Raw genomic sequence first — 22,620 nt, 5'->3', positions numbered from 1 at the left:
TGAACGCTTTATAATATTGCATGCGAAAATGGCTTCTTATGAGCAGCTGCAATCTCATTTCCAACTCAATCACTTCTATACTCGTTATGTATGAGCACAAAGCATAATTAAATTTCCACTGCGCTATTTGTCTGCTACTGTCCGTGCATAAATAAATATGACTTATGTATGATATGAAAAAAAGCTTTTTGATAAAAAAAGAAATAAAATAAAAATCAGGTGAATTTTTCTTTTTTATAGACAGAAAAAAACGAAGTCAGTAGTCAAAACCCAAAAGAGGCTTTAAGAGCACTAATCATATGGCAAGTTTATGTGCATTGGCATGCAAAATTCTCGCTTCACTAACGTCAGTGCTAAAAATTTCAGACTGCAAAAACAGTCCACAAAGTACACTTTTTCGCAAAGCAAAATACACTTTTTATGCAAAACAACAGAGCGCTTTGCGAATGAAGTGGCAACCTACCGCATCTATTGTTATCTGCTACACCTCTTACTCTTCCAATTGAATACACGCAATGCTGCACACGAATCACACACTTCCACCGGACGCGTCGGACAGCAAAAGGCATTTTGGACACACACACATATGTCCAGCTACTATAGTTGTAGTTGTAAAGGATGCACAGGCGCCATAATTTCGTTTTTTTGACAATTCGTTTAGTATTTAAGTGTTGTCATATTTCTTAGAACCTTTGAGTGTTGTGTGTGGCATTTTCAATGGACGACAGCCAACGTTCATCTGCCTATTGAACCGTTATGCATTTGATTTCTTCGCTTTGTCTGTCTATTACAGATCTCTTAAGTTGAGAGAAGAAGCAGAAAATGTTTCCTTTTATCACTATTACGAGGAATTGCTTAAATACTTGAAAAATCAAAATGATACAATATACACGGAAATACATATCAACACCGATACTCTAAAACGAAAATAGGTGTATCAGTGTTTTAAACAGAAATGTCAAACGCCTTGATAGTAGAACTAAAAATATTCCTAAATTCACCGAATACCAAAAACCGAAACCGAAACCGAACTGCAGTTTGGTCATGATTTGGTGTGAACAGATCTTAGATTAAACAGAACTTTCAGTATAGACTGGGACAGGACGTTCAAAAAACTGATAGATTTAAGAAAAGATATTCGAAAGATATGCGATTTACCTTCTACAGAACATCCTTTAAAATTGAGATAGCTTTACGAGTAGGGATGTTAAGCCCTCTCTACAACATATTGTCATTGGCGTGGCTTGAGCCTACTGTCGGACGCTGCTTATTAAAAAATACATATACCATATAAGTTAGGACCAACCTTTTATCTATTGTGACCTCCCATGAAATCTACATCGAATCCATTAGGATCCTGACAAAATCAGGTATAGTGCTAGGAGTAAGCAAGTGAATGCGCTCCTCAATTGGATGTATTAGTGCTACAGAGGTAGAAGAATTCCCGTATCCATGTCGCAGTAGCGGCAGTTATCCGATGAGATGTCGCACCAATAACCTGAGTTTACTCGTTGGGAAGTTTAATAGATTCCCAGGCCTTTTGATATTGCATCCTCTCAGTTTTTGCCTGCTGCAAACTGGCTACCCCCTGCCAATGTTTGTCTCGTCCTGACCTCTCCACCACCCGGAACATCTCATTGATGATATGTGATCCAACTGTAAGAACGGTTCAGGAGCCAGTAGGCGTGTTTCTGCTGCCGATCGGGGTAATTCATCGGCTAATTTATACCCTAACAAGCTTTTGAGTCGTACCATTCAAATTAGGTCTGCGCTGTTATTGTCTGATAGAATCTTGAGTCTGTGAATGCATTCTTTAAGCAAAGCTGGACTTTATCTCATACAAAGAGATAGCTTTAAGTGCCGCTGATACCGATCTACTGCGCGGGCCAACTATACCTACACCAATGTCTTCAGACGTCTTTGTGTCGAAGGTATACCAAGGCAAGGAGCATTTATTGAGTAGCAACTCTAATCCACTCATTAATACCGCATAAGGTAGTATATTGTTTGATGGAATTATTTTGTCTGATGATGTCTACACTGGGAAGGACTAGAGGAAGCCTATCTGGAATCTCCAATCTTAGGTGGATAGGTCTTTTCCTTTACCAAAGTTTAGGAATTCCTTCTAGAATAGAGTGATATATACTCCTTTCAGAATGAATCCGAAGTATGGCTATCCGTATAAGAGGGAGCTATTATCCTGAAAAATTTAACATAGTAAAAAATTCTCACCCCGAATCATCTCTAGAACAGAAGAACAATCAAACAACCAATTAAAAGTACAATATATATCGACAAAAAACCAAATTACCACAAAGAGTCGACTGAAACCTCAAATCGTTGAACAAGTTAGAGATAGAGAGAATTTTATTGACTTTCCACTTCGAAATTCGTTAAAACATTTAAAATAATCATTGAAACTCTAACCAATTTAACTAAACCTAGTTTAACTAACTAAAAACTCACCTAAACTCAGAAGTGAGAACCAATTGATTGTAGCAAAAAGAATCAATGCCACTTAATTTAATTGCTTTAATCACAGCAACCGGATTTAAATTTACAAGAATAACAGCAAATGCTAATTCAACACCCAAAAGCCACAAACTAAATATTCCCACAGGATGGGCAGCAATACAAAAACGACTGCTTGCAGGCAGACCAATAAAAAATGTAGGAGTGTGTGTGTGTGTGTGTAGTTGAAATCTGCGCCAAATCGTAAATTTCTACAACAAACGGCAGGCATTTAATGTATGCATGTAACGGCAAACACCGACGGCTGTTCCAGTGCATGTGTATGTGTAGAATTCCCAAAACACGTAGCAGGGCACATAGAGCAGCTTAACTTGCTCATCACTAGCCCAGTGGGCAACAAGCTGAAAATTTACGCCCAAAGGCAAACCGCAGCGGCAACTAACATGCGGCAGGCAGGCAGGCACATGGAGACGTTACTGTTGAAATTTTATTCGGCCGCAAAAAACAAAAAGATAGAGAGAGAGAAACCGAAAAATTGATTTTAGTGTGGAAAATTTTCACAGGAAAACAAAAGCCACAGGCAGTTGGCGCAAAAAACCGAAAAAAAAACAAAAAATTATACTTTTTTAACACCTGACAAATGCAGTCAAAAGCGCACAGGGCTAACGAACATGCTAAGTGTGTACCATTATATGTATTTTTGTTAAACGAAATTTCACACTTTCAAATTTACTGCAAAAATTTTATATGAAATACTAAAAAAATGATATTTATGAACCCCAAACATACATACAGACATATGCAAATACAGTTATTTATGCAAGCAATTTTCACACATTTTACTGTTTTCCAGTTACGGCACTTTTTAGTGGCTCCAACCATTTATACTTATCACTTGGCAACAGCGACAGCCTACGCACTACTCACACACATACACATACACTGTTGTTGTTGTTGTAAATTTGAAATTGCGGTCACGTGCTTGTTTATTCATGAGAAATGCTACCCCACTCGTTGGGTTATTAAAAATTAAAAATATGTATTTGTGCCAAGGAGAGGGCGCCACATGCCGATTGAAGAATGCGCCGGCATTTATTGATGTACACACAAGCACACAATTTATATATATATATTTTTGATTTGAATTGGTTTGAATCGGTCAAGCGAAATACCATTTGAATTTGCAATGTGCGAAAAATTGCTCGTGAAAAGGTTAAAATTTAATTCAATATTTTTTAATTTTCTTATGCTAAATTTTTTTCTTCTTTCATTCAGCATTATTATTGAAAGTAGTCACGTTTGGGTTCAGCAAATTTTTCACAGATATAATCTTTTTATTAATCAATTGATCTTTGCTTTAGCTTGTTGAGTTGCAAGCGTTTTTGTGGCACTTAAATAAATTTGTTAAGTATTCAAGCGCTTTTGTGATTTAATTTTATTGTTATTAAATTTATATATATATATATATTTTTTTTCAAATATTAAAGATCTCGAAGTTTTAAGGTTTCAGTTCTAAGGTTAACTGTGCACTTGAATGTATATCTTTAAAATTTATAATTTAATTTAATCTTTATAATTTTATATTTAATCGAAACTGTAATATTTAAAAAAAAAAAAAACATTTTTGATTTATGAAAAAATTAAAACTTATTTTTTTTTATTTTGTTATATTTATTTATAAAATAAAATATTTTTCATTTTTAGTATAATATTTTTTTTTTTTATTTTATTATTATTATATATTTATTTATAATATAAGTTAATATTTTTTTTATTATTATTAATTCATTTAATATTTTTGCAAAAAATTATAACATACACATATCAATAGCTTTAAAAAATAAATAGTCTTTTGTTTTTATTTTATTATTTTTTATTTAATTTATTTATTTTTATAGAAAATAATACTTTTTTATCTTTATCCATAACCATTTGGCATGAATAATTATTTATTTTATATTTTATTATTATATTTATTTATAAATTAATTTTTTATTATTATATTTTTATTTAATTTTTTTATAGAAAATTATATTTTTTTATTTTTATTTATTAAAAAAAAATATATTTTTTATTTATTGAATTAATTTTTTAAATATTTTTTTTTGTTTTTAATTTATTATTATTTTATTCAATTAATTTATTTTTATAGAAAATAATACTTTTTTATCATTATCCGTAGTCATTTGGCAAACTTAGACACCTTTTTGATTTATCATAAAATGAAAAACTATTTATTTTATATTTTATTAGTATATTTATTTATGAATTAATTTTATTTATTTTTATTATTATTTTTTTATTTAATTTTTTTATAGAAAATTATAATTTTTTTATTTTTATTTATTTGAAAAAATATACCTTTTATTTATTGAATTAATTTTTTAAATATTTTTTTGTTTTGATTTTATTATTATTTTATTTAATTAATTTATTTTTATAAAAAATAATACTTTTTTATCATTATCCGTAGTCATTTGGCAAATTTAGACACCTTTTTGATATATGATAAAATGAAAAACTATTTATTTTATATTTTATTATATTTATTTGAGAATTATTTTTTTTTTTTATTTTTATTATTACTTTTTTATTTAATTTTTTTTTTATAGAAAATTATAATTTTTTACTTTTATTTAATTTTAAAAAATATATATATTATGTAAACATTTTTTTTTACTTTATAATTTCTTTAATAATTTTAATAAAGTTTTATTTTAATGAACTAATATTGCTTATTTCTCAATGATATTATTTACACTTGCATTAACAAGTAAATATGTATATAAGTAGAATATACAAACAGCTCGTCACAATAACAAATATGTATATACAAACTCTGCATACATATATTCATTAATTCACACATACATATGTACTTACATTTCTATGCTATGAAAGATTTCACACACAAATACAACGAAAAACATAGAAGCACTTACCCATTAGCAAACCGTTGTGAGGTTAGGGCGAATTGTTCGCGGAAGCACCCCCAAATTGCCGGCGCTTGCATCCGCCGGATGCTTAAAAACACGTCACATAATAATTTCTTTATAATACAAACAAAAACACACTTAATTGCACTTAGGCAGACTTTTACGCCACAAAAACCTCAGCTTTTTAACAAAAAACGCAGAAAACACTATTTTACACAGCGGCTATGGCACAACTGGCATTTTCACTGCAACACAACTATTTACGCACGAAACTCATATCTCACAACATTTTACCGCAAGCACGAACCAAGAAGGATTACAAATATTAAGTAATTTTCACGAAAACAACGCACTTAAGACTTTTTAAAGAATTTTTCCACAAAGCGTCACTTTTACGAGAAACTATTGCAAATTACATTTCCGCGCTAACTGACGCCGATCAGCTGTTTAGCGTAACCGGTAAATGGCAGAGATACAAACTGACTGGCAGATGTCGCAGTTGTTGTATTTAGCAAACAACAGCTGACTTCTATTGTTGTCTAATTGGAGATGAATAATCCATTTTCGCAGAGATAAAGATTTGTTAAATCGACTTAGAAAATATTAAAATATAATTTAAATATATTTTATATGTGTTTGTAACATTAAAAATGTCCTGCTTTGGCTGCGGTAAGAAGTATGGACTTTTCACAAAAGAGGTATTTAGGAATTATAATGTAATTAAATAAAATTTTGGTGCTATAGTTTTTAAATACTATCGATTCTAGCACGGCTGTCCCAGTTGTGGCTATTCCTATTGTATTAAATGCCTCAAACGTCCCATGCCCGTACCACGACACGGTGGTAAAGTAATGGATGTATGCTTAATCTGTTATGATAAACTTTCAAAGTTGGAAACGACTGAAAAGGTCATTGACATAGATGCATTGCCTGGTGTTTTGGTGACAAAGTCAAAGGGCAACAGAAGCAATGACCCGCTGGTAGCAGCAGCTGCAGCGTTGTTGGAGTAAATAAACTACATATATATACATATATGTATACTTAATACTAATGTGTGTTGTAACTATTGCAGAGATGATCCGCCACCTGATTTGGGTGACGTGCTGGCACCAATTTCAACTACTGCCGCTACTACTGCTGATACAGATGCTGCACATTCCAATGTAGAAAATTCGGAAATTGAAGAAAATTTAGACTCTGTGATTTCTAAACGTCTAAAAGATCTGAAAACGATTGATAATCCCTCTACCGACGAGGAGATACGCGCACGACTCGCTTTGCTAAATGGCATGCCACAAAAGGATTACTCCAAGAAAGATTTACTGCTCGCCACAGATGAGCGCACAGATCAGCAGAAAATGCAAGATCTTCTGGAACAATTTATGGGTGAAGCGCAAATCGATCGTCAAGTAGGCAATGAACGCAATGATGCCATTTCGGATATTGAAAGACGCTTGCGTGCGTTAAGAGAACAGCCACTAGATGGTGTCGGTGCAATACAAAAGGAACATTCACCAGACAATAACACACCTAGTGATAATGAAGATGATGAAACGGTCTTGAAGGCCGTTATGGAAAAGGTATAAATAAGTGATTTAAAAAATTATTTAATTTAAATTATACTAATTGAACTGTTTGCCATAGTATTTGGCTGAATCACGCCTACCCACAGCACTCGAAACTGAGTTGGCGGCTGGTGTGCCACCGCCACCGGCTGGCACGCGTCCCGCCGATTTGGAAGAGCTGCCCTGGTGCAATATCTGCAACGAGGATGCGGTATTCCGCTGCAAAGGTTGTGATGGTGAACTCTTTTGTGCGCAATGCTATCGTGAGTGTCATGACGATGACGAAGAGTATCGCGCGCATGAGAAGGTGCCCTTTGCAGCGCCACCAAAATTCAAAGAAAATCACTTTTAGCAACAAACAGTGCAATGGAAGATCAAAAAAAACTCAACCAAATTATCATTTTATGTTTGTATTTGTATGTTCATACACTTTATTGATACAGAAATATAACACATAATTATTTGTATTATGCATTAAGCTGGTATTAAATTTAATGGGGAATGAAAAAATAAAGACCACGTATAAAACTTTAACTTTAGTGAATGATTTTTGCTAATCATAACTTTATAATAGCTTAGAATATTGAAGATATATGTATATTTTAAGGATATGCTGTGAACAGTTGTATATGCTTAAAAAACAACAACAAACAATTACATATATTCATATTTAACTGTAAAATTATTAATAGTCGTTTTAATTTGCAACAAAACAAAATCGAAGTAGTGTAACAAATTTCAATATTGTTCGAGTATGAGCTACCCTGTAATAGGATACAAATATATATGTATGTATGTATGTATGTCAATTTGTATGCTAATTTTCACTATTAATTTGTAAATTTTCCAGGCTGCTAATATACATTTATTAACATAGTGTAGTTGATCTATATTTTTCGTCACCTGTGACGAAGATGCAATCTCTTTAGTTGATAAGTTTGCATGGCAACACATAATATTAGAATGCGCTTCATTCGAACATTGTTATACAACTTGCATGTATATGATAATTCTTGCTTCGCCAGATATTGCACAAAACCTATAAGCTGGCATAATGTAGGAGGTGCGTCATTAAATGCGCAATTTCTCTAGGAATTTAGGCACTAAATGTTGCGCTGAGTAGCGATCGAATGTAAAATATTCGAAAAATGTGTCCCGTTGACGCCGAAACAATTCCGGGTTGCGACACCAATTGTAAAGCATTTTAATCAGCTGATTGGAAGTATTGTAGAGGTTCTCTTTTGGATAGATTTCCGGGTAGACGAGTTTATTAGGCGCTATCGGCATACAGCCGCAGTATGTGGCTTCAAGCCTGCAATGAATAAAATAAATAAATGATTTATATTAAAAAAAATTGTTTGCACTCACATCGCTACACCATAGAACTCATGGCCCGCCGTCGAGATGACAACATCACCAGACAACAGAGTTTTTATGTACTTATCACGCGGCAAGAAACCAAAATTTATTAATTTTGCACCCAATTTATCTTGTAAGCCATCGAAGGACTCCGGTGCTGCCTGATAATTTTCACCACATATTGACACTTTAAAGTCCACTTGTCGCTTGTTAAGTTCCAATAGCACCTCAACCAACAGCTTTGGATTCTTATCGTGCTCCCAGCGATGTGGCCAAATCAGATGCAAACAGTCTTTGTCACTCATTAATGAGGTGAGAGATGGCTCCGCACCACCAATCATCAGTCGTTTATTTGGGAAAGCGTGGAATTTGATAGGAAAGTATAACACTTCACACTTTTTCTCAATTTTATCGCGTATGTGCTTCAATTTAAAATCGGGCTGTATGTTGAGAAATGGTGTAATGCTGTCCAGAAAGGAGGTGCGATTGAAATTCGAATTGAAGATAATATTGTCGGCTGAAAGGCTATGCAGAGTAATAAAAATATTAAAAATATGTGTGATAATTGCAAAAATAAATAAAATAAATAGTTACCATGTTAGTATCTGGTTCAAACCATATTGACAGTCACGCTCCTTAACCTCACGCACCGGATACACCAATTGGTTTTCATGAAAATAAACAATTTTCTTACAGCTAACCAAATCTGGACGTACGCCTAACAGCTCAGCCAAGTTCAGCACTGAGCTGGTGAAAAGCACTTTGTAATCATGATCCACCGGTATGATTTGTGAGAAATATAAAGCGCCGGTACGCGCACGCCAATGCCATTTCTTCGCTGGAAGACTAAATATTTCATAGTCACAGATGTTTAAGCCTATAAAAATATTGCGATGAATATGTAAAAAATGTGCAGCGGAAGTGGAAATAGTGCAACCGGCACTGTGCTATTCACTACTCACACTCGATGATTGTATCGATCAGCTGCTTGTGGCTACCTCCAAAAAACGGTTCTATGATTAATATTGATGGCTTTGACATGGCAGCGTGCTGAAAAGGTTGAGATTTTAATTAAACTTTCCCTACATTAACATAAAATATGTTTTATTTTGATGAGATATAAAATTTGTGTGTACCTCATCTGTTTGCGGTGGCACACAAAATCACTTGTGCTGGTATGTGTGGCATGGAGGGTTGCATAAATAGGTACCGCTGGTTTTCATTGATATTTTAATTGAAAGAAATTTCCAAAAAAAAATTTTAATTGTAAATATAGCTTAAAATGTTTCCGAAAACTTGCGATAAATAAAATATTTTAATATAACATTAAAAAACTACATTTCGGGTGAAATTTAACAAAAAATACGGCAACAATACCACTAGGTACTCCAAATCGATTTGACAATACTGACATTTGCTTGACCATAACCAAAAAACCTCGCTCGCTGCTAAACTTTGTGTCTTCCTGGCGAGAATTTCACAAAAAGTTTTACCGTACAAATCTAATAAACAAACATATTTAACAAAACTACAAACATGTCCAGCAGCGCCGCAGTTATTTCTGTGAAAGATGCGGAAGAGTACAACACACTGATCAAGTAAGTAATGTCTGTCAATACAAGTGCAATCTTCTAACAATTGCTTTCAACTCAAGTGCCGAGAAGACTACAGTAGTGTTATTCACAGCCGATTGGGCTGAACAGTGTAAACATGTCCTGGAAGCGCTGGAGGAGCTCGCTAAAATTCTGAGTAATAAATTGCAATTCGTTAGTGTTGTAGCCGAAAACTTTCCCGAGATTTCCATGAAGCACCAGGTAATTTTTTGTATTATAATATTTGCTATAAGAAACATCCTTTATATTAAATTTACGCACAACTTAGATTGAAGCAGTTCCCACCATCATTTTCTTCACCAAAGGCACGGCTGTGGATCGTGTGGATGGTGTGAATGTGGCAGAAATTACAGCGAAGTGTAAAAAACTTGGTGGCTCTGTTGCCGGTGAATCTTTGGAAGATCGTTTGAAGGCGCTTATCAACAAAGCTGATCTCATGATATTCATGAAGGGCGATCGCAATGCGCCACGTTGTGGTTTCTCCCGACAGATAATTGAAATCGTGAATGCAACAAGGTTTGTAAAAAGATTGCATTTAAAAGTTTAGAATACTAATTATGTTTCTTGTTAGTATTCCCTATGAGACATTCGATATTTTGAATGACGAAGAAGTGCGTCAAGGTCTGAAGACATATTCAGATTGGCCTACGTATCCACAAGTATATGTTAAAGGTGAACTGATCGGTGGCTTGGACATTATTAAGGAGCTGAAAGCAAATAATGAATTAGAAACTGCATTGAAGGGTTAAAGAAAATGTTATGACTCAGTAATATGCATGCAAAATTTTATTTATAAATGAAATAAAATTGGCAACCGGTTTTGGTTGAAAAAAAAAAGAAAAGAAAAAAATTGTTATATCTTTACAAATATAATAGCTAGTTTATCTATGAAAATGCTGCCATAGAAAACTTTACGTATTTTATATACATAATAAAAAGTTAATAATAAAATTCAGGTTTGTATATATGTATATGGTACACATTCTAATTTCGTAGTTATACATACAAAACATTATGCTTATAATTAATATTGATCACTTTCAATATTTGTGTACTAATATAATTTCAATTTATGGTAGTTTGTGCCATATTTTATACGTTCCAATATAAATTGTTAGAATATAGTGAAGGCTGTGTGGCGATTGGCAGTAATATGATCCAACCAACTAAACCAACAATGTAGCATATAATAAGTAGAATACGACGCACTAAATGTTGCTGCCACAAATCTTGGACATCTGGTAAGCCCATATGATTACAGAATGCATGCACAAGGAATGGTGCGACGAAATGACCAGTGCGCGCAAAGAGAAATGCCGAGTAGAAACCAAAGATTGTAGTGTATGTTAACTGAAAGCCTGGCAAAAACAATAGTGGTTTATAGTAAAAATGAAAGATATATAAATATGTTGATGCAACTTACATGATATCACTAAGGCAGTTTTCAATTCCATGCCTAAGCTAAGACGTTCGCCTATATGGTGTATATGTGCGGTGCCAAAGAATAATGGTGTTATGAACACAGCTGTCACGGGTGAAAAACTCTGCATTATCAATGGCATCATGCAGGCGCGAAAAACGAATTCCTCACTGATTGGCGCCATCACATGGTTGCGTATCCAAAGTATATTTTTGAATGAACCAATCCAAAAATCAGTATCTATTGGAAGCAAAAAACAAATTTTTTTTTAAATGAAGCAGCAATATTAAAAACAACAAAATTCTTACCCAAAAACATTTTTAAAGACTCATTTTGCATCTGCACGCACAGTGGACCCAAAAATAATAGTATGGTCAGCAAATAAGGTATTGTAATGGCCAGAAAGAGTCCCTGCCATCTCAAACCTAAAATTTCCGCAAATGTAGCGCGCTCCAGTAGTTCGCGTGAAGAAAATTTATATACGAAAAGCGGTGCTATAAGCATAACAATGATAACGCTGATGAAACGTCTCTTCACCGTCGACGGGTGATCCCGATTATGCTTGGTATTCCAAACATATAAACTGGCTATATATATGATAGAAAGTATGAAGCAGCAACTGACTGATGTCACTATCGGTATATGAGGCAAGGGAAGTGGTGTGTCTGCAGTCCCTTGGCTGCTATTACTTTCGCTGCTATCATTCATGACATACACTTATATTTAATATTGGCCGTGATATTTCCTGAGCTGTCTTACGTGCAGTATATTATATATAAAACTTAAATAATCACTTTTATAGATGTCCAAAGTTTGCAAAAAAAACAACTAACAGCTGTGCATTACATTCTTCTGGCAGTTGCCATATTCTTAGAAAGTTTTAAGTGATAAAAAAAAATTTAAGTTTCATCAATTAGATTAAAAAACACTGTTTGTTTATTAATTGTTTGTAGTAAACATATGTTTCGTAAAGTTTTAAATATTTTTATATTAGAAAATGTATATTGTGTACGAAGTTTATTTAGACAAAAATTGACAACTAATACCATTAAAATACTACTCTACAGCAGCTGTTTGGATTTGAGTCTCTCTTCTCTCAATTTTACTAAAAATACAAACATTTGATAAGAAATACGCACTCTATCTTGAAAACAAGCATTAATTGAAAATAGAAGTTCAAAGTGCTGCAGTTGCTCTAACTTTTTACAAAACTATTAAACTTAATTATTGACATTGTTATTCAGTGCATTTTCACTGAACTATTTTAATTGCTTTAACTAAACATATTCATATAACAAAATGCTGCCTCTTCTACGCGCTGCTGCCGGCTTTACTCCCGCCATGCGGGTGTTCCAAAAGGTTAAGTTGCGCTGATAGCCACATATAATCAATGACAAAGCTTATATTTATCAACTGAACCATTATATTGCATATTTTAGACGACACGTCTGCAGCAAGTGCGTCATTTGAATTTACTGGAGTGCAATAGCAAGGAGCTATTGCAGAAATATGGTGTCGCCATACAGGAGTTCAAAGTATTGGAAAATTCCGCTGACGATGCGCAGTTAATAAACCAGTTTGGTAAGCATATTATTGTTTACATAATTTTGTTGAAAACATTACGTGACATATTTGTTATGTATATTTATAGACTGCCCAGAATATGTGGTGAAGGCACAAATACTGGCGGGGGGTCGCGGCAAAGGTACTTTTGACAATGGTTTCAAGGGAGGCGTACATTTGACAAAGAAGTTAGTATTTTATTTTAGTGCAATATGTTATATAAATAATAATATGTTTCACTCCTTCAGGAAGGATGAAGTGCTCTCGCTTACCAAACAAATGATTGGCAATCGTCTAATCACCAAACAAACACCTAAATCAGGTATTTTGGTTAAGAAGGTAATGGTAGCTCGCAGCGTAAATATCACACGTGAAACATATCTTTCAATTGTATTGGATCGTGAACACAATGGACCAGTGCTTATTGCCTCGCCTGCTGGTGGTATGGACATTGAAGCGGTCGCCGAACAAACACCAGAGAAAATTAAGACTGTACCTTTAGATCTGGATAAACCAATACCGCAGAACACACTCATCGAAATAGCTAAATTCCTGGAGTTTAAAGGACCTTGCGTAGAACGTGCCGCTGGTGAGATACAAAAGCTCTTCGATCTCTTCAAAGCTGTCGATGCCACACAAATCGAGATTAATCCACTAGCAGAAACAGATACCAACGAAGTTATCTCCGTTGATGCCAAGTTAAACTTTGACGATAACGCTGAGTATCGGCAAAAAGAAATTTTCGCTTTGCACACTGCCGAGGAGGACACAGATCCACGTGAAGTGGAAGCAGCCAAAAATAATCTCAATTATGTAGCGATGGATGGCAATATTGGTTGTCTGGTGAATGGTGCTGGGCTCGCCATGGCCACCATGGATATCATCAAATTGAATGGTGGTGAGCCAGCGAATTTCCTCGATGTTGGCGGTGGCGTTAAAGAGCAACAAGTGCTGAAAGCCTTCCAAATAGTCACTTCAGATCCGAAAGTTAAAGCTATACTGGTGAATGTATTTGGTGGTATTGTCAATTGTGCTACCATTGCTAACGGTGTTGTTGCTGCCTCGAAAACGCTCAATCTGAAAGTACCGCTTATTGTGCGCTTGGAGGGCACAAATGTAGATGCGGCCCGAAAAATACTAAAGGATTCTGGTTTGGCTATACAAACAGCGGTGGATTTGGATGACGCCGCGCACAAAGCTGTGGCGGCATTGCATTAAAGCGCTCTGCAGCAGCTCCCATAGCTTTAGTTGGACGGAAACTGATTCGCAAACACAAAAGTGCATTTTTATATAACATTTATAAAATAATCAAATTAAGTTCACAGGCAGGCATTTCTCCAACAACAACAACAAAGTCGAATGGTTAAATCATTTTAGTGTTTTATTGATTTGGTGTACAAAACATTATAAAATGTTTATAGCAGTTTTCAAATTAAATGTTCTTAGCAAATTGTTAATAGAAAGTGACATAAAAGTAAATGTTTAGTTGTTGTAAAAGTAGTTACAAGAAATCTGACAAATAAAATCTGAAATAGAATTTTGTTGTTATTTTATTGGTGCAATCTATGAGAAAAATTATTCAGTACAACTTGAATTTATCTAAAGAAATATCCCACAAAGCTTTTTGGAGCTTTGGTTTTCGGAAAGCTGAAAGCGCTCACGCTCGTAAAAATCCTTTTCTCCGTTTTTTGCATTATAGCGAAATTTTTGCTTTGCCCGACATCTAGCGTTATTTTTTCAACTGTTAACACAACTGTCTGTTAAAAATTCCCTGCGTTATAAGGACTTTTCTCAAATGGAGAGTTTTTAGTAGGGGTAATTTTTTATTGTTTGTGGCACATGTCCGTATGTCTTTGATTATAATAATTGGTTTTTATATTTCCCCAAATGAAAGTTTATGGTAAACTTTTCATATTGAAAAGCTCATAATGTCCTGAGCTTTTGTATATTTCCAATTTTAAATTTATATATTTCTTAACTTCGACTTAACAGAATCAGGGCATAATCAGCCATCCAATTTTGAAATTAATTAAAATTAAAATTATTTAGTAATTATTTAATTAAAATCATCTTACAGTATAAAATACAGTAAAAGTATACTTTATGCAAGTTTTATCTAAAATCCACACTGAAAATACAAATCAAAAACAAAAAATGTTGAAAATACACGTGGAAATTTTGAAATAAAATAAAACAAATGCGGTGAACCGAGCGATCAAGCCGAACGTAGTGAAATCACCTACGTAAACTTTAGCTACCTGCCAGGTAAGTCTAATGACTGAGAATCACCTATAAAAGGTACGAAAATCCTTTCGTAACTACAGAATCACTTCTACTTTCGGCGCAACACATTCTACTGAAAGACAATTACAAACACTAAAAATAGCTATCCACCAATTTCTTGCAAATAAATAGTTCAAAACATCAGAAAAAGTAAACGATCCACTATCAAAAGCTACACAAAAAATACAAAAACTTGAAAAATGTTTAAGCATTCAGCAAAGTTTTACAAAAAAGCTGAAGAGGATTTAGGATTTAGGGTCAGGCCAAAAAAACACCCGGTGAAGTTGACTTGAATCAGGAATCAACACCGTTGACGACAAGCCTACAACTTTCAATCGTGGAGCAAAAACAAGAAGCGTTTAGGTGGCAAGAAAGAGAACTAATACTGCAGCAAGAAGCAATTGCAAACCGAATAGAAAAGATAAGAGTGTAACAAAACATGCTCAGTTGGCAGCAAAAAAATCTACGGAAGCGGCAAGATTTGGAACAGGAAGAGGAGGAAGACCGATTCGAGTAGGAATCTCAACATTACGAACACTTATTGAATGGTCTCGATCTCGCCAACAACGAGACGCCATTGTATACCAAACTTAATTTATAAGAAGCCCAAACAATCCATAAGGCCTTATAGGTCATAACTCTAAGCACGCTTCTTTGGATCATTAGTAAAAGTAATAGCTTTTACAATCCTCTGTACCATGAATTATATACAACTCAAACTCGGTGCAAATAGTTAGGATGTCACAAGTACCAAAATATAAAATAAAAAACTTACATTTATACTTAAATTATTTTGTTTGATTTTAATTTAAATATATAGATTAACGGTTAACTAAATGAGTCTTATATTGTTAGCATGGCAGTATGTGATTCCAAGCATGGAAATGCTTGGCCTTTACCTTGAACATATCAGGCGTGATGGGCAAACCATTCCATCAATGCTCTTTGGATTTTTGAAAGTTCTGAAGGTTAAAACGTTTTCTTTTTTCTTGATCTGATTCAACATGCGACAACTTCTTTATGGTGGCTTCTTACTTTTGGTTAAGGTATTGGAGGATACGCTTTATTACATTGGAATTCGATTTTTGTAAAATGCGGAGAATTCGTTAAGGGAATGTGCGCTTGGACAATACTGTGGTTTCTTTTATGATTTATTTATACAATTTAAGTCGACGTAGGCTACTGCGTAAGATCAGAGGTCCAAATTACTGCATTTTAAAGATGCTATGGCTAAAAGAAATACTTTTTTGTTTCATAAAAAATTCAAAGAATCGCGCTGATACACCGGCATTTTCGGATGAGTGAGAAACAGAATACTCGTTTGATATTTAGAACCAGAATAAACATTTGGTCCACCAAAAGGTGAGATGAAAACTGTCAAATTTATCTACAATTACAGGGACGGAAGGTTGAAGAGAAAGAGTACCTCGGCTGTTACCCCTACCAATCAGAAGCCAAAAGAGTTTGGGTTGACAGTGAAAAAACTTTCCGTTATTTATTGAGAAAAAAAACTTTAACAGACATATCGATATCGAATCATCGATGTTTGCATCCCTACCCAAAATGCACGTGCGTAAGACCCACAACAATCACCATAAAAAATGGGACTTCTGCGATATTCATTCAATCTAAGGAACCATTACCAGAAGCAACAAGGTCTTATCGCAAGTATCGAGGTCAATTTTTTTGAAAGTCACAAAGTGAGTAGAAAATGTAAAATATTTCTTTGTTGCAAGAATCAAGGTGTCCAAGAACAAGGACGGATCTGCAAACGTTTCCATATGGAGCAGATACCGGATATAATGTTGTACATCTCTTTAAATTCTTCAATCCTTCAAATATTCACTGCAGAAATCTTCCACAAACAATGTCAAGTTTGTATCGAAAGCGTTCATACGTAAATCTACTGTAAAAGTAATTGTCAAAACGGAATGTATAACAACCCTAACCTTTATCAAACCCCTCAAACTAGTATTCTAACGTATTCAGCAAATTCTTGCAGTTCTCTCACTCGCTTTTCTCACAAAACACGCGCTCATCAAACGGCAAGGGTGTCTGTTAGTTACTCGAACATTTGGTCGAAAATGTTGATAAGACGGCAGAACGTTACGCGTAAGTAGAAATAATTTCAAAAATAAATGCTTAGCAATATACAAAATTTATAAAAATTAAAAAAAAAAAATAAAAATTTAGAAAAATATGTAAATAAAATTATTAATAATAAATACTTAAATTTATTTCAATAACGTTTTGTACAAATTTTCTGATTCTGTTAAATATCATAATATTTTAACATAACACTGTACAGTCACTGTTAAGTGCATAACATCATGGTGGTTAACAGTTACAGGCGCTCGTATGTTTATCTATATATTTTGTATATACTCGTGTACACGCAAAACTCCCCGCCCCCCTTTGAATCTCATCTTTGCATTCAATCACTTTGCCAACTGCCTTGTTGCCTTTTGGTCTTTTGCACCCGATTTGGTGACGTTTGTGCGTTTAACTGTTGTGACTATTGCAGCCAATGTTGTGTGGCACACATATACTCACACACACATACATATGTACATGACAGTTGTTATTGTTGTGTTTGCCCAATGTCACATAGTTTTTCTTTTGTACTTTTTTTTCGTGTGAACTTGCTCACCCACCTCGGCCACTCCACTTCATCATCCGTTATTTTGCATGTTGTGCTTTTTGTTGTTGTTGATTTTATGTATAGCTTTTTTTTTTGGTTTCTGCTTTTGTTGTCTTTTTATTATTGTTGGCACCTGTTATGCATACACTGTTGTTGTTTGTGCTCCGGAAGTGCTGCGTAGCTACACCTATCCGCTTACATTTGTGCGTATGTATGTTTCTGTATATTCTTCAAGGTCACAATGGTTGCAGCATGCGTATCAACGTTAAGAGCGACCAGCGCAATAGTAACAAAAACAATTTAAATTAAAGGGTCCCCAATTAGGGGTGCGTTGATACCTAAATAGTCTTGAGTAAGCTATGTCTAAAGTGGATTTGGCAGTTTCATCATTCAATTTGGTTGACTTCCGCGGAGATTTCTGAAATTTTTTTATACTCTCGCAACAAAGTTGCAAGCAACAAAGATGCTACGAGAGTATTATAGTTTTGTCCACATAACGGTTGGTTGTAAGTCCTAAAACTAAACGAGTTAGATATATATCAAAATGATCAGGATGACAAGAAAAGTTCAAATCAGGATGTCTGTCTGTCCGTCCGTCCGTCCATGCAAGCTGTAACTTGAGTAAAAATTGAGATATCTTAATGAAACTTGGAACACGTATTCCTTGGCACCGAAAAAATCGAAAATCAGCAAAATCGGACCACTGCCACGCCCACAAAATGGCGAAAACCGATAACACTTAAAGTGCCATAACTAAGCCATAAATAAAGCTATGGAAATAAAATTTAGTATGAAGGATTTTACTATGAAGAGGCATATTTGGATGTAATTTTTTTGGGGAAGTGGGCGTGGTCCCGCCCCCAAATAGGTTTTTTGTATATATCTCGCAAACCAATAGAGCTATATAAACCAAACTTTCTGTAGTCGTTTTTTTAGCCATTTCCTTATACAGTCCAAAAATTACAGAAATCGGATAATAACCACACCCCACTCCCATACAAAGGTTAGGTTGAAAATTACTAAAAGTAGGTTAGCTCACTAACCAAAAACGTCAGAAACACTAAATTTCACATAGAAAATGGCAGATAGAAGCTACACTCAGATTTTTTTTACAAAATGGAAAATGGGCGTGGCTTCGCCCACTTATGGATCAAAAACCATACCTCAGGAACTACTCGACCGATTTCAGTGAAACTTGGTTTGTAATAGTTTCCTTACATCCCAATGATATGTTGTGAAAATAGGCCAAATCGCTTCACAACCACGCCTACTTCCTATATACCAGAACTTAGAAGACGATCTGAATCGTTAACTTTACAATATATAAAGTAAGCATTAGTGAAGATATCGATGCAGAACTTTGCACAAATACTACGTTTATAGTGTGGCAGCCCCATTCTAAAAATCACCGAAATCGGACCATAGGTTGTCAAGGCCCCATATATCGAACATGAGGACCTCGGTACTTCTAACCTAATAATATGGTTTCCAACTTTCAATGGACTTTAGACAATATATATGACGAATATGTGGGTCAAATTGTGTATTTTATAATATTAATAAAGTTAAATAAATAAATTGCGAGAGTATAAAATGTTCGGTTACACCCGAACTTAGCCCTTCCTTACTTGTTTTCCAATTTTTTTTTTCTTTTAAGAAACCACATTTTTATAGGTTGATATATCCCATCGTGACTAATTCTTTGTTATCTTTTCATACTAGAGACAGGTCTTCGTCGAGATCATCCAGTTCTGTCTTCGATATGTTTTTTTGTTGAGCTTTCTCTTCTACGTGGTGCGTTCAAAAAATAACGAGAATTGTAAAAATACAAATATCACGGGTTTGGAGGGTCCAATTGCTCGTCAGGCATGACTCCATGTTATGAGAACCTTAAAAGGCCATCGATTTAAAGCATACAAGAAATCTCTAAAATATTAAAAAAAAAAGTTTGAAAAGTGTTTCGACGATTGGAAGAATTGCTGTCATAAGTGCATAATATCGAATAGAGACTATTTTGACATTAATGTATACGAATTAATATTTTTTTTCAAAAATAGAAAATTCCCGTTATTTTTTGAACACACCTCTTATGTTCAGATTTCAATTTAAAGGCTTTTTGAAGTCTGTCTATTCATTCTTTCTTCATACGTCCTTTGATTTCTGGGCAATTTGTCTGTATTTAAGAATTAATTTAGAATGTAACCGCTTTTCGAACCCTTTCGCCACAAATTTGTTTAAATAAAAATTGTTAAATTATCCTAATTGTGGCACCCTGTATATATAAATGTGTTGCAATGGCATTTAGCTGCGAGCTTTTTTGCAGTATAAATATCCATATATACAATGCTCCATTTCCTTGTGGTTATTGTTGAACCAGCATTTACCACTAATTTAATTGTTGTTTTTGTTTGTTTTTTTTTTTTCATTTGCTTTCGTTTACTTTTTGTTTATTTTGTTTCCACTTTACGTAAATGCAAAATGCAAATACTGTATTAACACCTTTCGCCAGAAGCGCACTTCGCGACGTTACATGACATTGCATTAGAACTTCAAGCAAAGCAAATAGCAAAATCTAAGCACCACACGTGCTCTGCTTGTGTTTGTGTGTGTGTGTTTGTGGAATAGAAGCAGCTTTGTTACCGCAAATAGCAACGTGGGAATAGCACAGCTGCTGCAGCGCTTTTAGTCTTTGTTACGGGATTTTTTATGCGCTGGGGCAAGTGAAGCAGCGAGGAGAGAAAAGAGAATTTTACGAAAATTAAAAGGATTATTTTATTAAATCATAAAAAAAGATGAAATTATATTAATAAATACAAAAATTTGAATTTTCCTACTAAATGCAAGGATTTTAGTTGCTCATACGCCATGCGGCACCGTGATTGTTAGAAAAGGTCTTGAGTAGTTTACCAAGAAGTATGTAATAAAATTATTTAATAAATGTATACAATTAAAATGTATTTAATGTAATACAGATAGCTCTATAAAAATAAAAAATTCACTTTATTGTGATTTACAAGACGTGTTCAAAAAATAACGGGAATTTAAAATTTTGCAAAAATTATAAAAAATGTATAGACACGATTTTGAACACACAACATTAGTATAGATGAATCAAAAAATATTTTTTTTTTCCAAAAATCGAAAATTCCCGTTATTTTTTGAACACACATCATAATGCAATTTGTAGATTTTTAGTTTAAGCTCTTGAGAACTGATATATTCGGACAACATATTTGAAGTTCAAAGGTTAGAAGAAAACTCAAAAGCTAAGCTAATCAGAATGGTATTCGCCCAGAAGATATAGCACAGAAGATGATGGAACATCCTGAGTTAAAATTGTCCTCAAGTGCTCAGGTGATTATGGTGGTGAAGACAAGGAAACTTAGAAAAAGCCAGATTTAGAGATCATAGTTTACTAAATTTAATTGGGTGCATTTATAATAAAGGATAGATGTTCTATTCGTAATGCAGAAATCTGTCCAATTGAGATTGAAACCAAGTGCTCGTTCTTCAGACGAAATGATATCAAACGTTTTAAGAAGAGAAGCTAGAGTGATTTGAGAGTACTTACTTATACCAAATCTGTTAGAAGCAGTAAGGATACATTCTAAGAATACATCGACTACTCAACTTGACCATATCGGGAAAATTAGCGGATATGCTAAAGCGAAATCTATATTAGATTTGATATCCATTAGATATCCACAGTTAGTGGATAACAATAGTCGAGACTGCTTAGAATACAAATTAGAGACGAGAAACGAGACGACTTTGTGAGTGAGTGCCGAGCAGAAATTACTTCGCGCTCTAAAAAGGCTCGGAGTTGTAGAACTGTAAAATAATTACAAAGAAGACTACTGACCATTTATAACTCTGGAAACTTTGCTTTAAAGTCATTAAATACTTAAAATTCTTCGAAACAAAAGCTCTAAAGATTTTTTTGAACCATTCTTCGGAGACTCGGAAACCCTAACTGAAACATTTCATTGAATATGAGATTACTCCTAAGCGTTTTGAAGACAGTTGGTGTCTTAAGTATGAAAAATTAGACTTTTATGCACTTTTTTTTCAACCTAACATTTTTTCGAGAAATTTTCGTTTATTTTTTTTTTAAACCATTTGTACTAAAAAGCCAACCAATAGAGATATAAGAATATACATATGTCTGACTCATTTCAATGCAAAAATGCAAACAAAAATACCGCATGGCTTTTGATCTCAGAAAAAACTAATTTGAAGGTCATTAAATGTCAATATATTGCAGTCTAAAACAAATATTATATATTTTTATTTATTTTTTAATAATTAATTACACGCTTAATCATTTACAAATACAAAATATTTGTTGAATTATGCCTACAAATGCAATTTAAGGGAAATCCGGACAAATTAATTCAAAATGCTGAGAAAGAGCAATAATATAGCACATAAAATAAAAAAAATTATAAAAATTATATTAAATAATCGTACAGAATACTGCCCTCATCTCATTATTGCGCCTTCATTTTCGGTATTTTCTAAAATTCAAACAACTGTTCAAACGGAAATAAAGTCAATATTTGGTTAAAAACACACACGCTACGCTAAGCGCAGAAAACTTGAGAGAAGCCTCAACAGAAGTTTCTAACAGTCGCTTAAACCGAAGATAAAAGTTGTTTGTATGAACCCTACTAATTAAATATGCCGTCATGCGAAAGACCAATGCCGCACGGTACTTCACGCTGAATGCCAAAATGCCTGCCAAATACCCGAAATGAGATAGTTTCAG

The 22,620-nt window shown here is 34.0% G+C and overlaps 5 protein-coding genes across 5 annotated transcripts; 3 read left to right on the top strand and 2 right to left on the bottom strand.

Annotated features, from left to right (window-relative positions):
- Positions 1-5,936: 5,936 nt before the first annotated feature.
- Zfyve19_0 (abscission/NoCut checkpoint regulator) lies at positions 5,937-7,507 on the top strand. Its single transcript, XM_011179016.3, has 4 exons — positions 5,937-6,106; positions 6,176-6,414; positions 6,481-6,988; positions 7,053-7,507. Exons 1-4 carry the CDS (start codon positions 6,059-6,061, stop codon positions 7,323-7,325), a joined length of 1,068 nt encoding a protein of 355 aa, XP_011177318.1. The 5' UTR covers positions 5,937-6,058; the 3' UTR covers positions 7,326-7,507.
- A 475-nt stretch (positions 7,508-7,982) lies between these two features.
- LOC105208918 (glycosyltransferase-like domain-containing protein 1-like) lies at positions 7,983-9,609 on the bottom strand. The gene is made up of 5 exons (XM_011179018.3): positions 9,469-9,609; positions 9,295-9,382; positions 8,927-9,209; positions 8,342-8,857; positions 7,983-8,285 (listed from the first exon to the last, which is right to left on the bottom strand). Exons 2-5 carry the CDS (start codon positions 9,371-9,373, stop codon positions 8,045-8,047), a joined length of 1,119 nt encoding a protein of 372 aa, XP_011177320.1. The 5' UTR covers positions 9,374-9,382; positions 9,469-9,609; the 3' UTR covers positions 7,983-8,044.
- Positions 9,610-9,727: 118 nt separating this feature from the next.
- Positions 9,728-10,767, top strand: LOC105208920 (glutaredoxin 3). The gene is made up of 4 exons (XM_011179019.3): positions 9,728-9,930; positions 9,987-10,146; positions 10,214-10,461; positions 10,517-10,767. Exons 1-4 carry the CDS (start codon positions 9,869-9,871, stop codon positions 10,692-10,694), a joined length of 648 nt encoding a protein of 215 aa, XP_011177321.1. The 5' UTR covers positions 9,728-9,868; the 3' UTR covers positions 10,695-10,767.
- Positions 10,768-11,007: 240 nt separating this feature from the next.
- LOC105208921 (CAAX prenyl protease 2) lies at positions 11,008-12,235 on the bottom strand. The gene is made up of 3 exons (XM_011179020.3): positions 11,674-12,235; positions 11,369-11,605; positions 11,008-11,303 (listed from the first exon to the last, which is right to left on the bottom strand). The coding sequence occupies exons 1-3, from the start codon at positions 12,071-12,073 to the stop codon at positions 11,038-11,040; spliced, it is 903 nt and encodes a 300-aa protein (XP_011177322.1). The 5' UTR covers positions 12,074-12,235; the 3' UTR covers positions 11,008-11,037.
- Positions 12,236-12,474: 239 nt separating this feature from the next.
- Positions 12,475-14,465, top strand: LOC105208922 (succinate--CoA ligase [GDP-forming] subunit beta, mitochondrial). Its single transcript, XM_011179021.3, has 4 exons — positions 12,475-12,724; positions 12,805-12,946; positions 13,017-13,116; positions 13,177-14,465. The coding sequence occupies exons 1-4, from the start codon at positions 12,665-12,667 to the stop codon at positions 14,144-14,146; spliced, it is 1,272 nt and encodes a 423-aa protein (XP_011177323.1). The 5' UTR covers positions 12,475-12,664; the 3' UTR covers positions 14,147-14,465.
- The last annotated feature ends 8,155 nt before the right edge of the window (positions 14,466-22,620 follow it).

Source organism: Zeugodacus cucurbitae, chromosome 5 (assembly GCF_028554725.1).
Source record: "Zeugodacus cucurbitae isolate PBARC_wt_2022May chromosome 5, idZeuCucr1.2, whole genome shotgun sequence".
Lineage (NCBI taxonomy): Eukaryota > Metazoa > Arthropoda > Insecta > Diptera > Tephritidae > Zeugodacus > Zeugodacus cucurbitae.
This window is presented reverse-complemented; position numbering and strand designations above follow the sequence as displayed.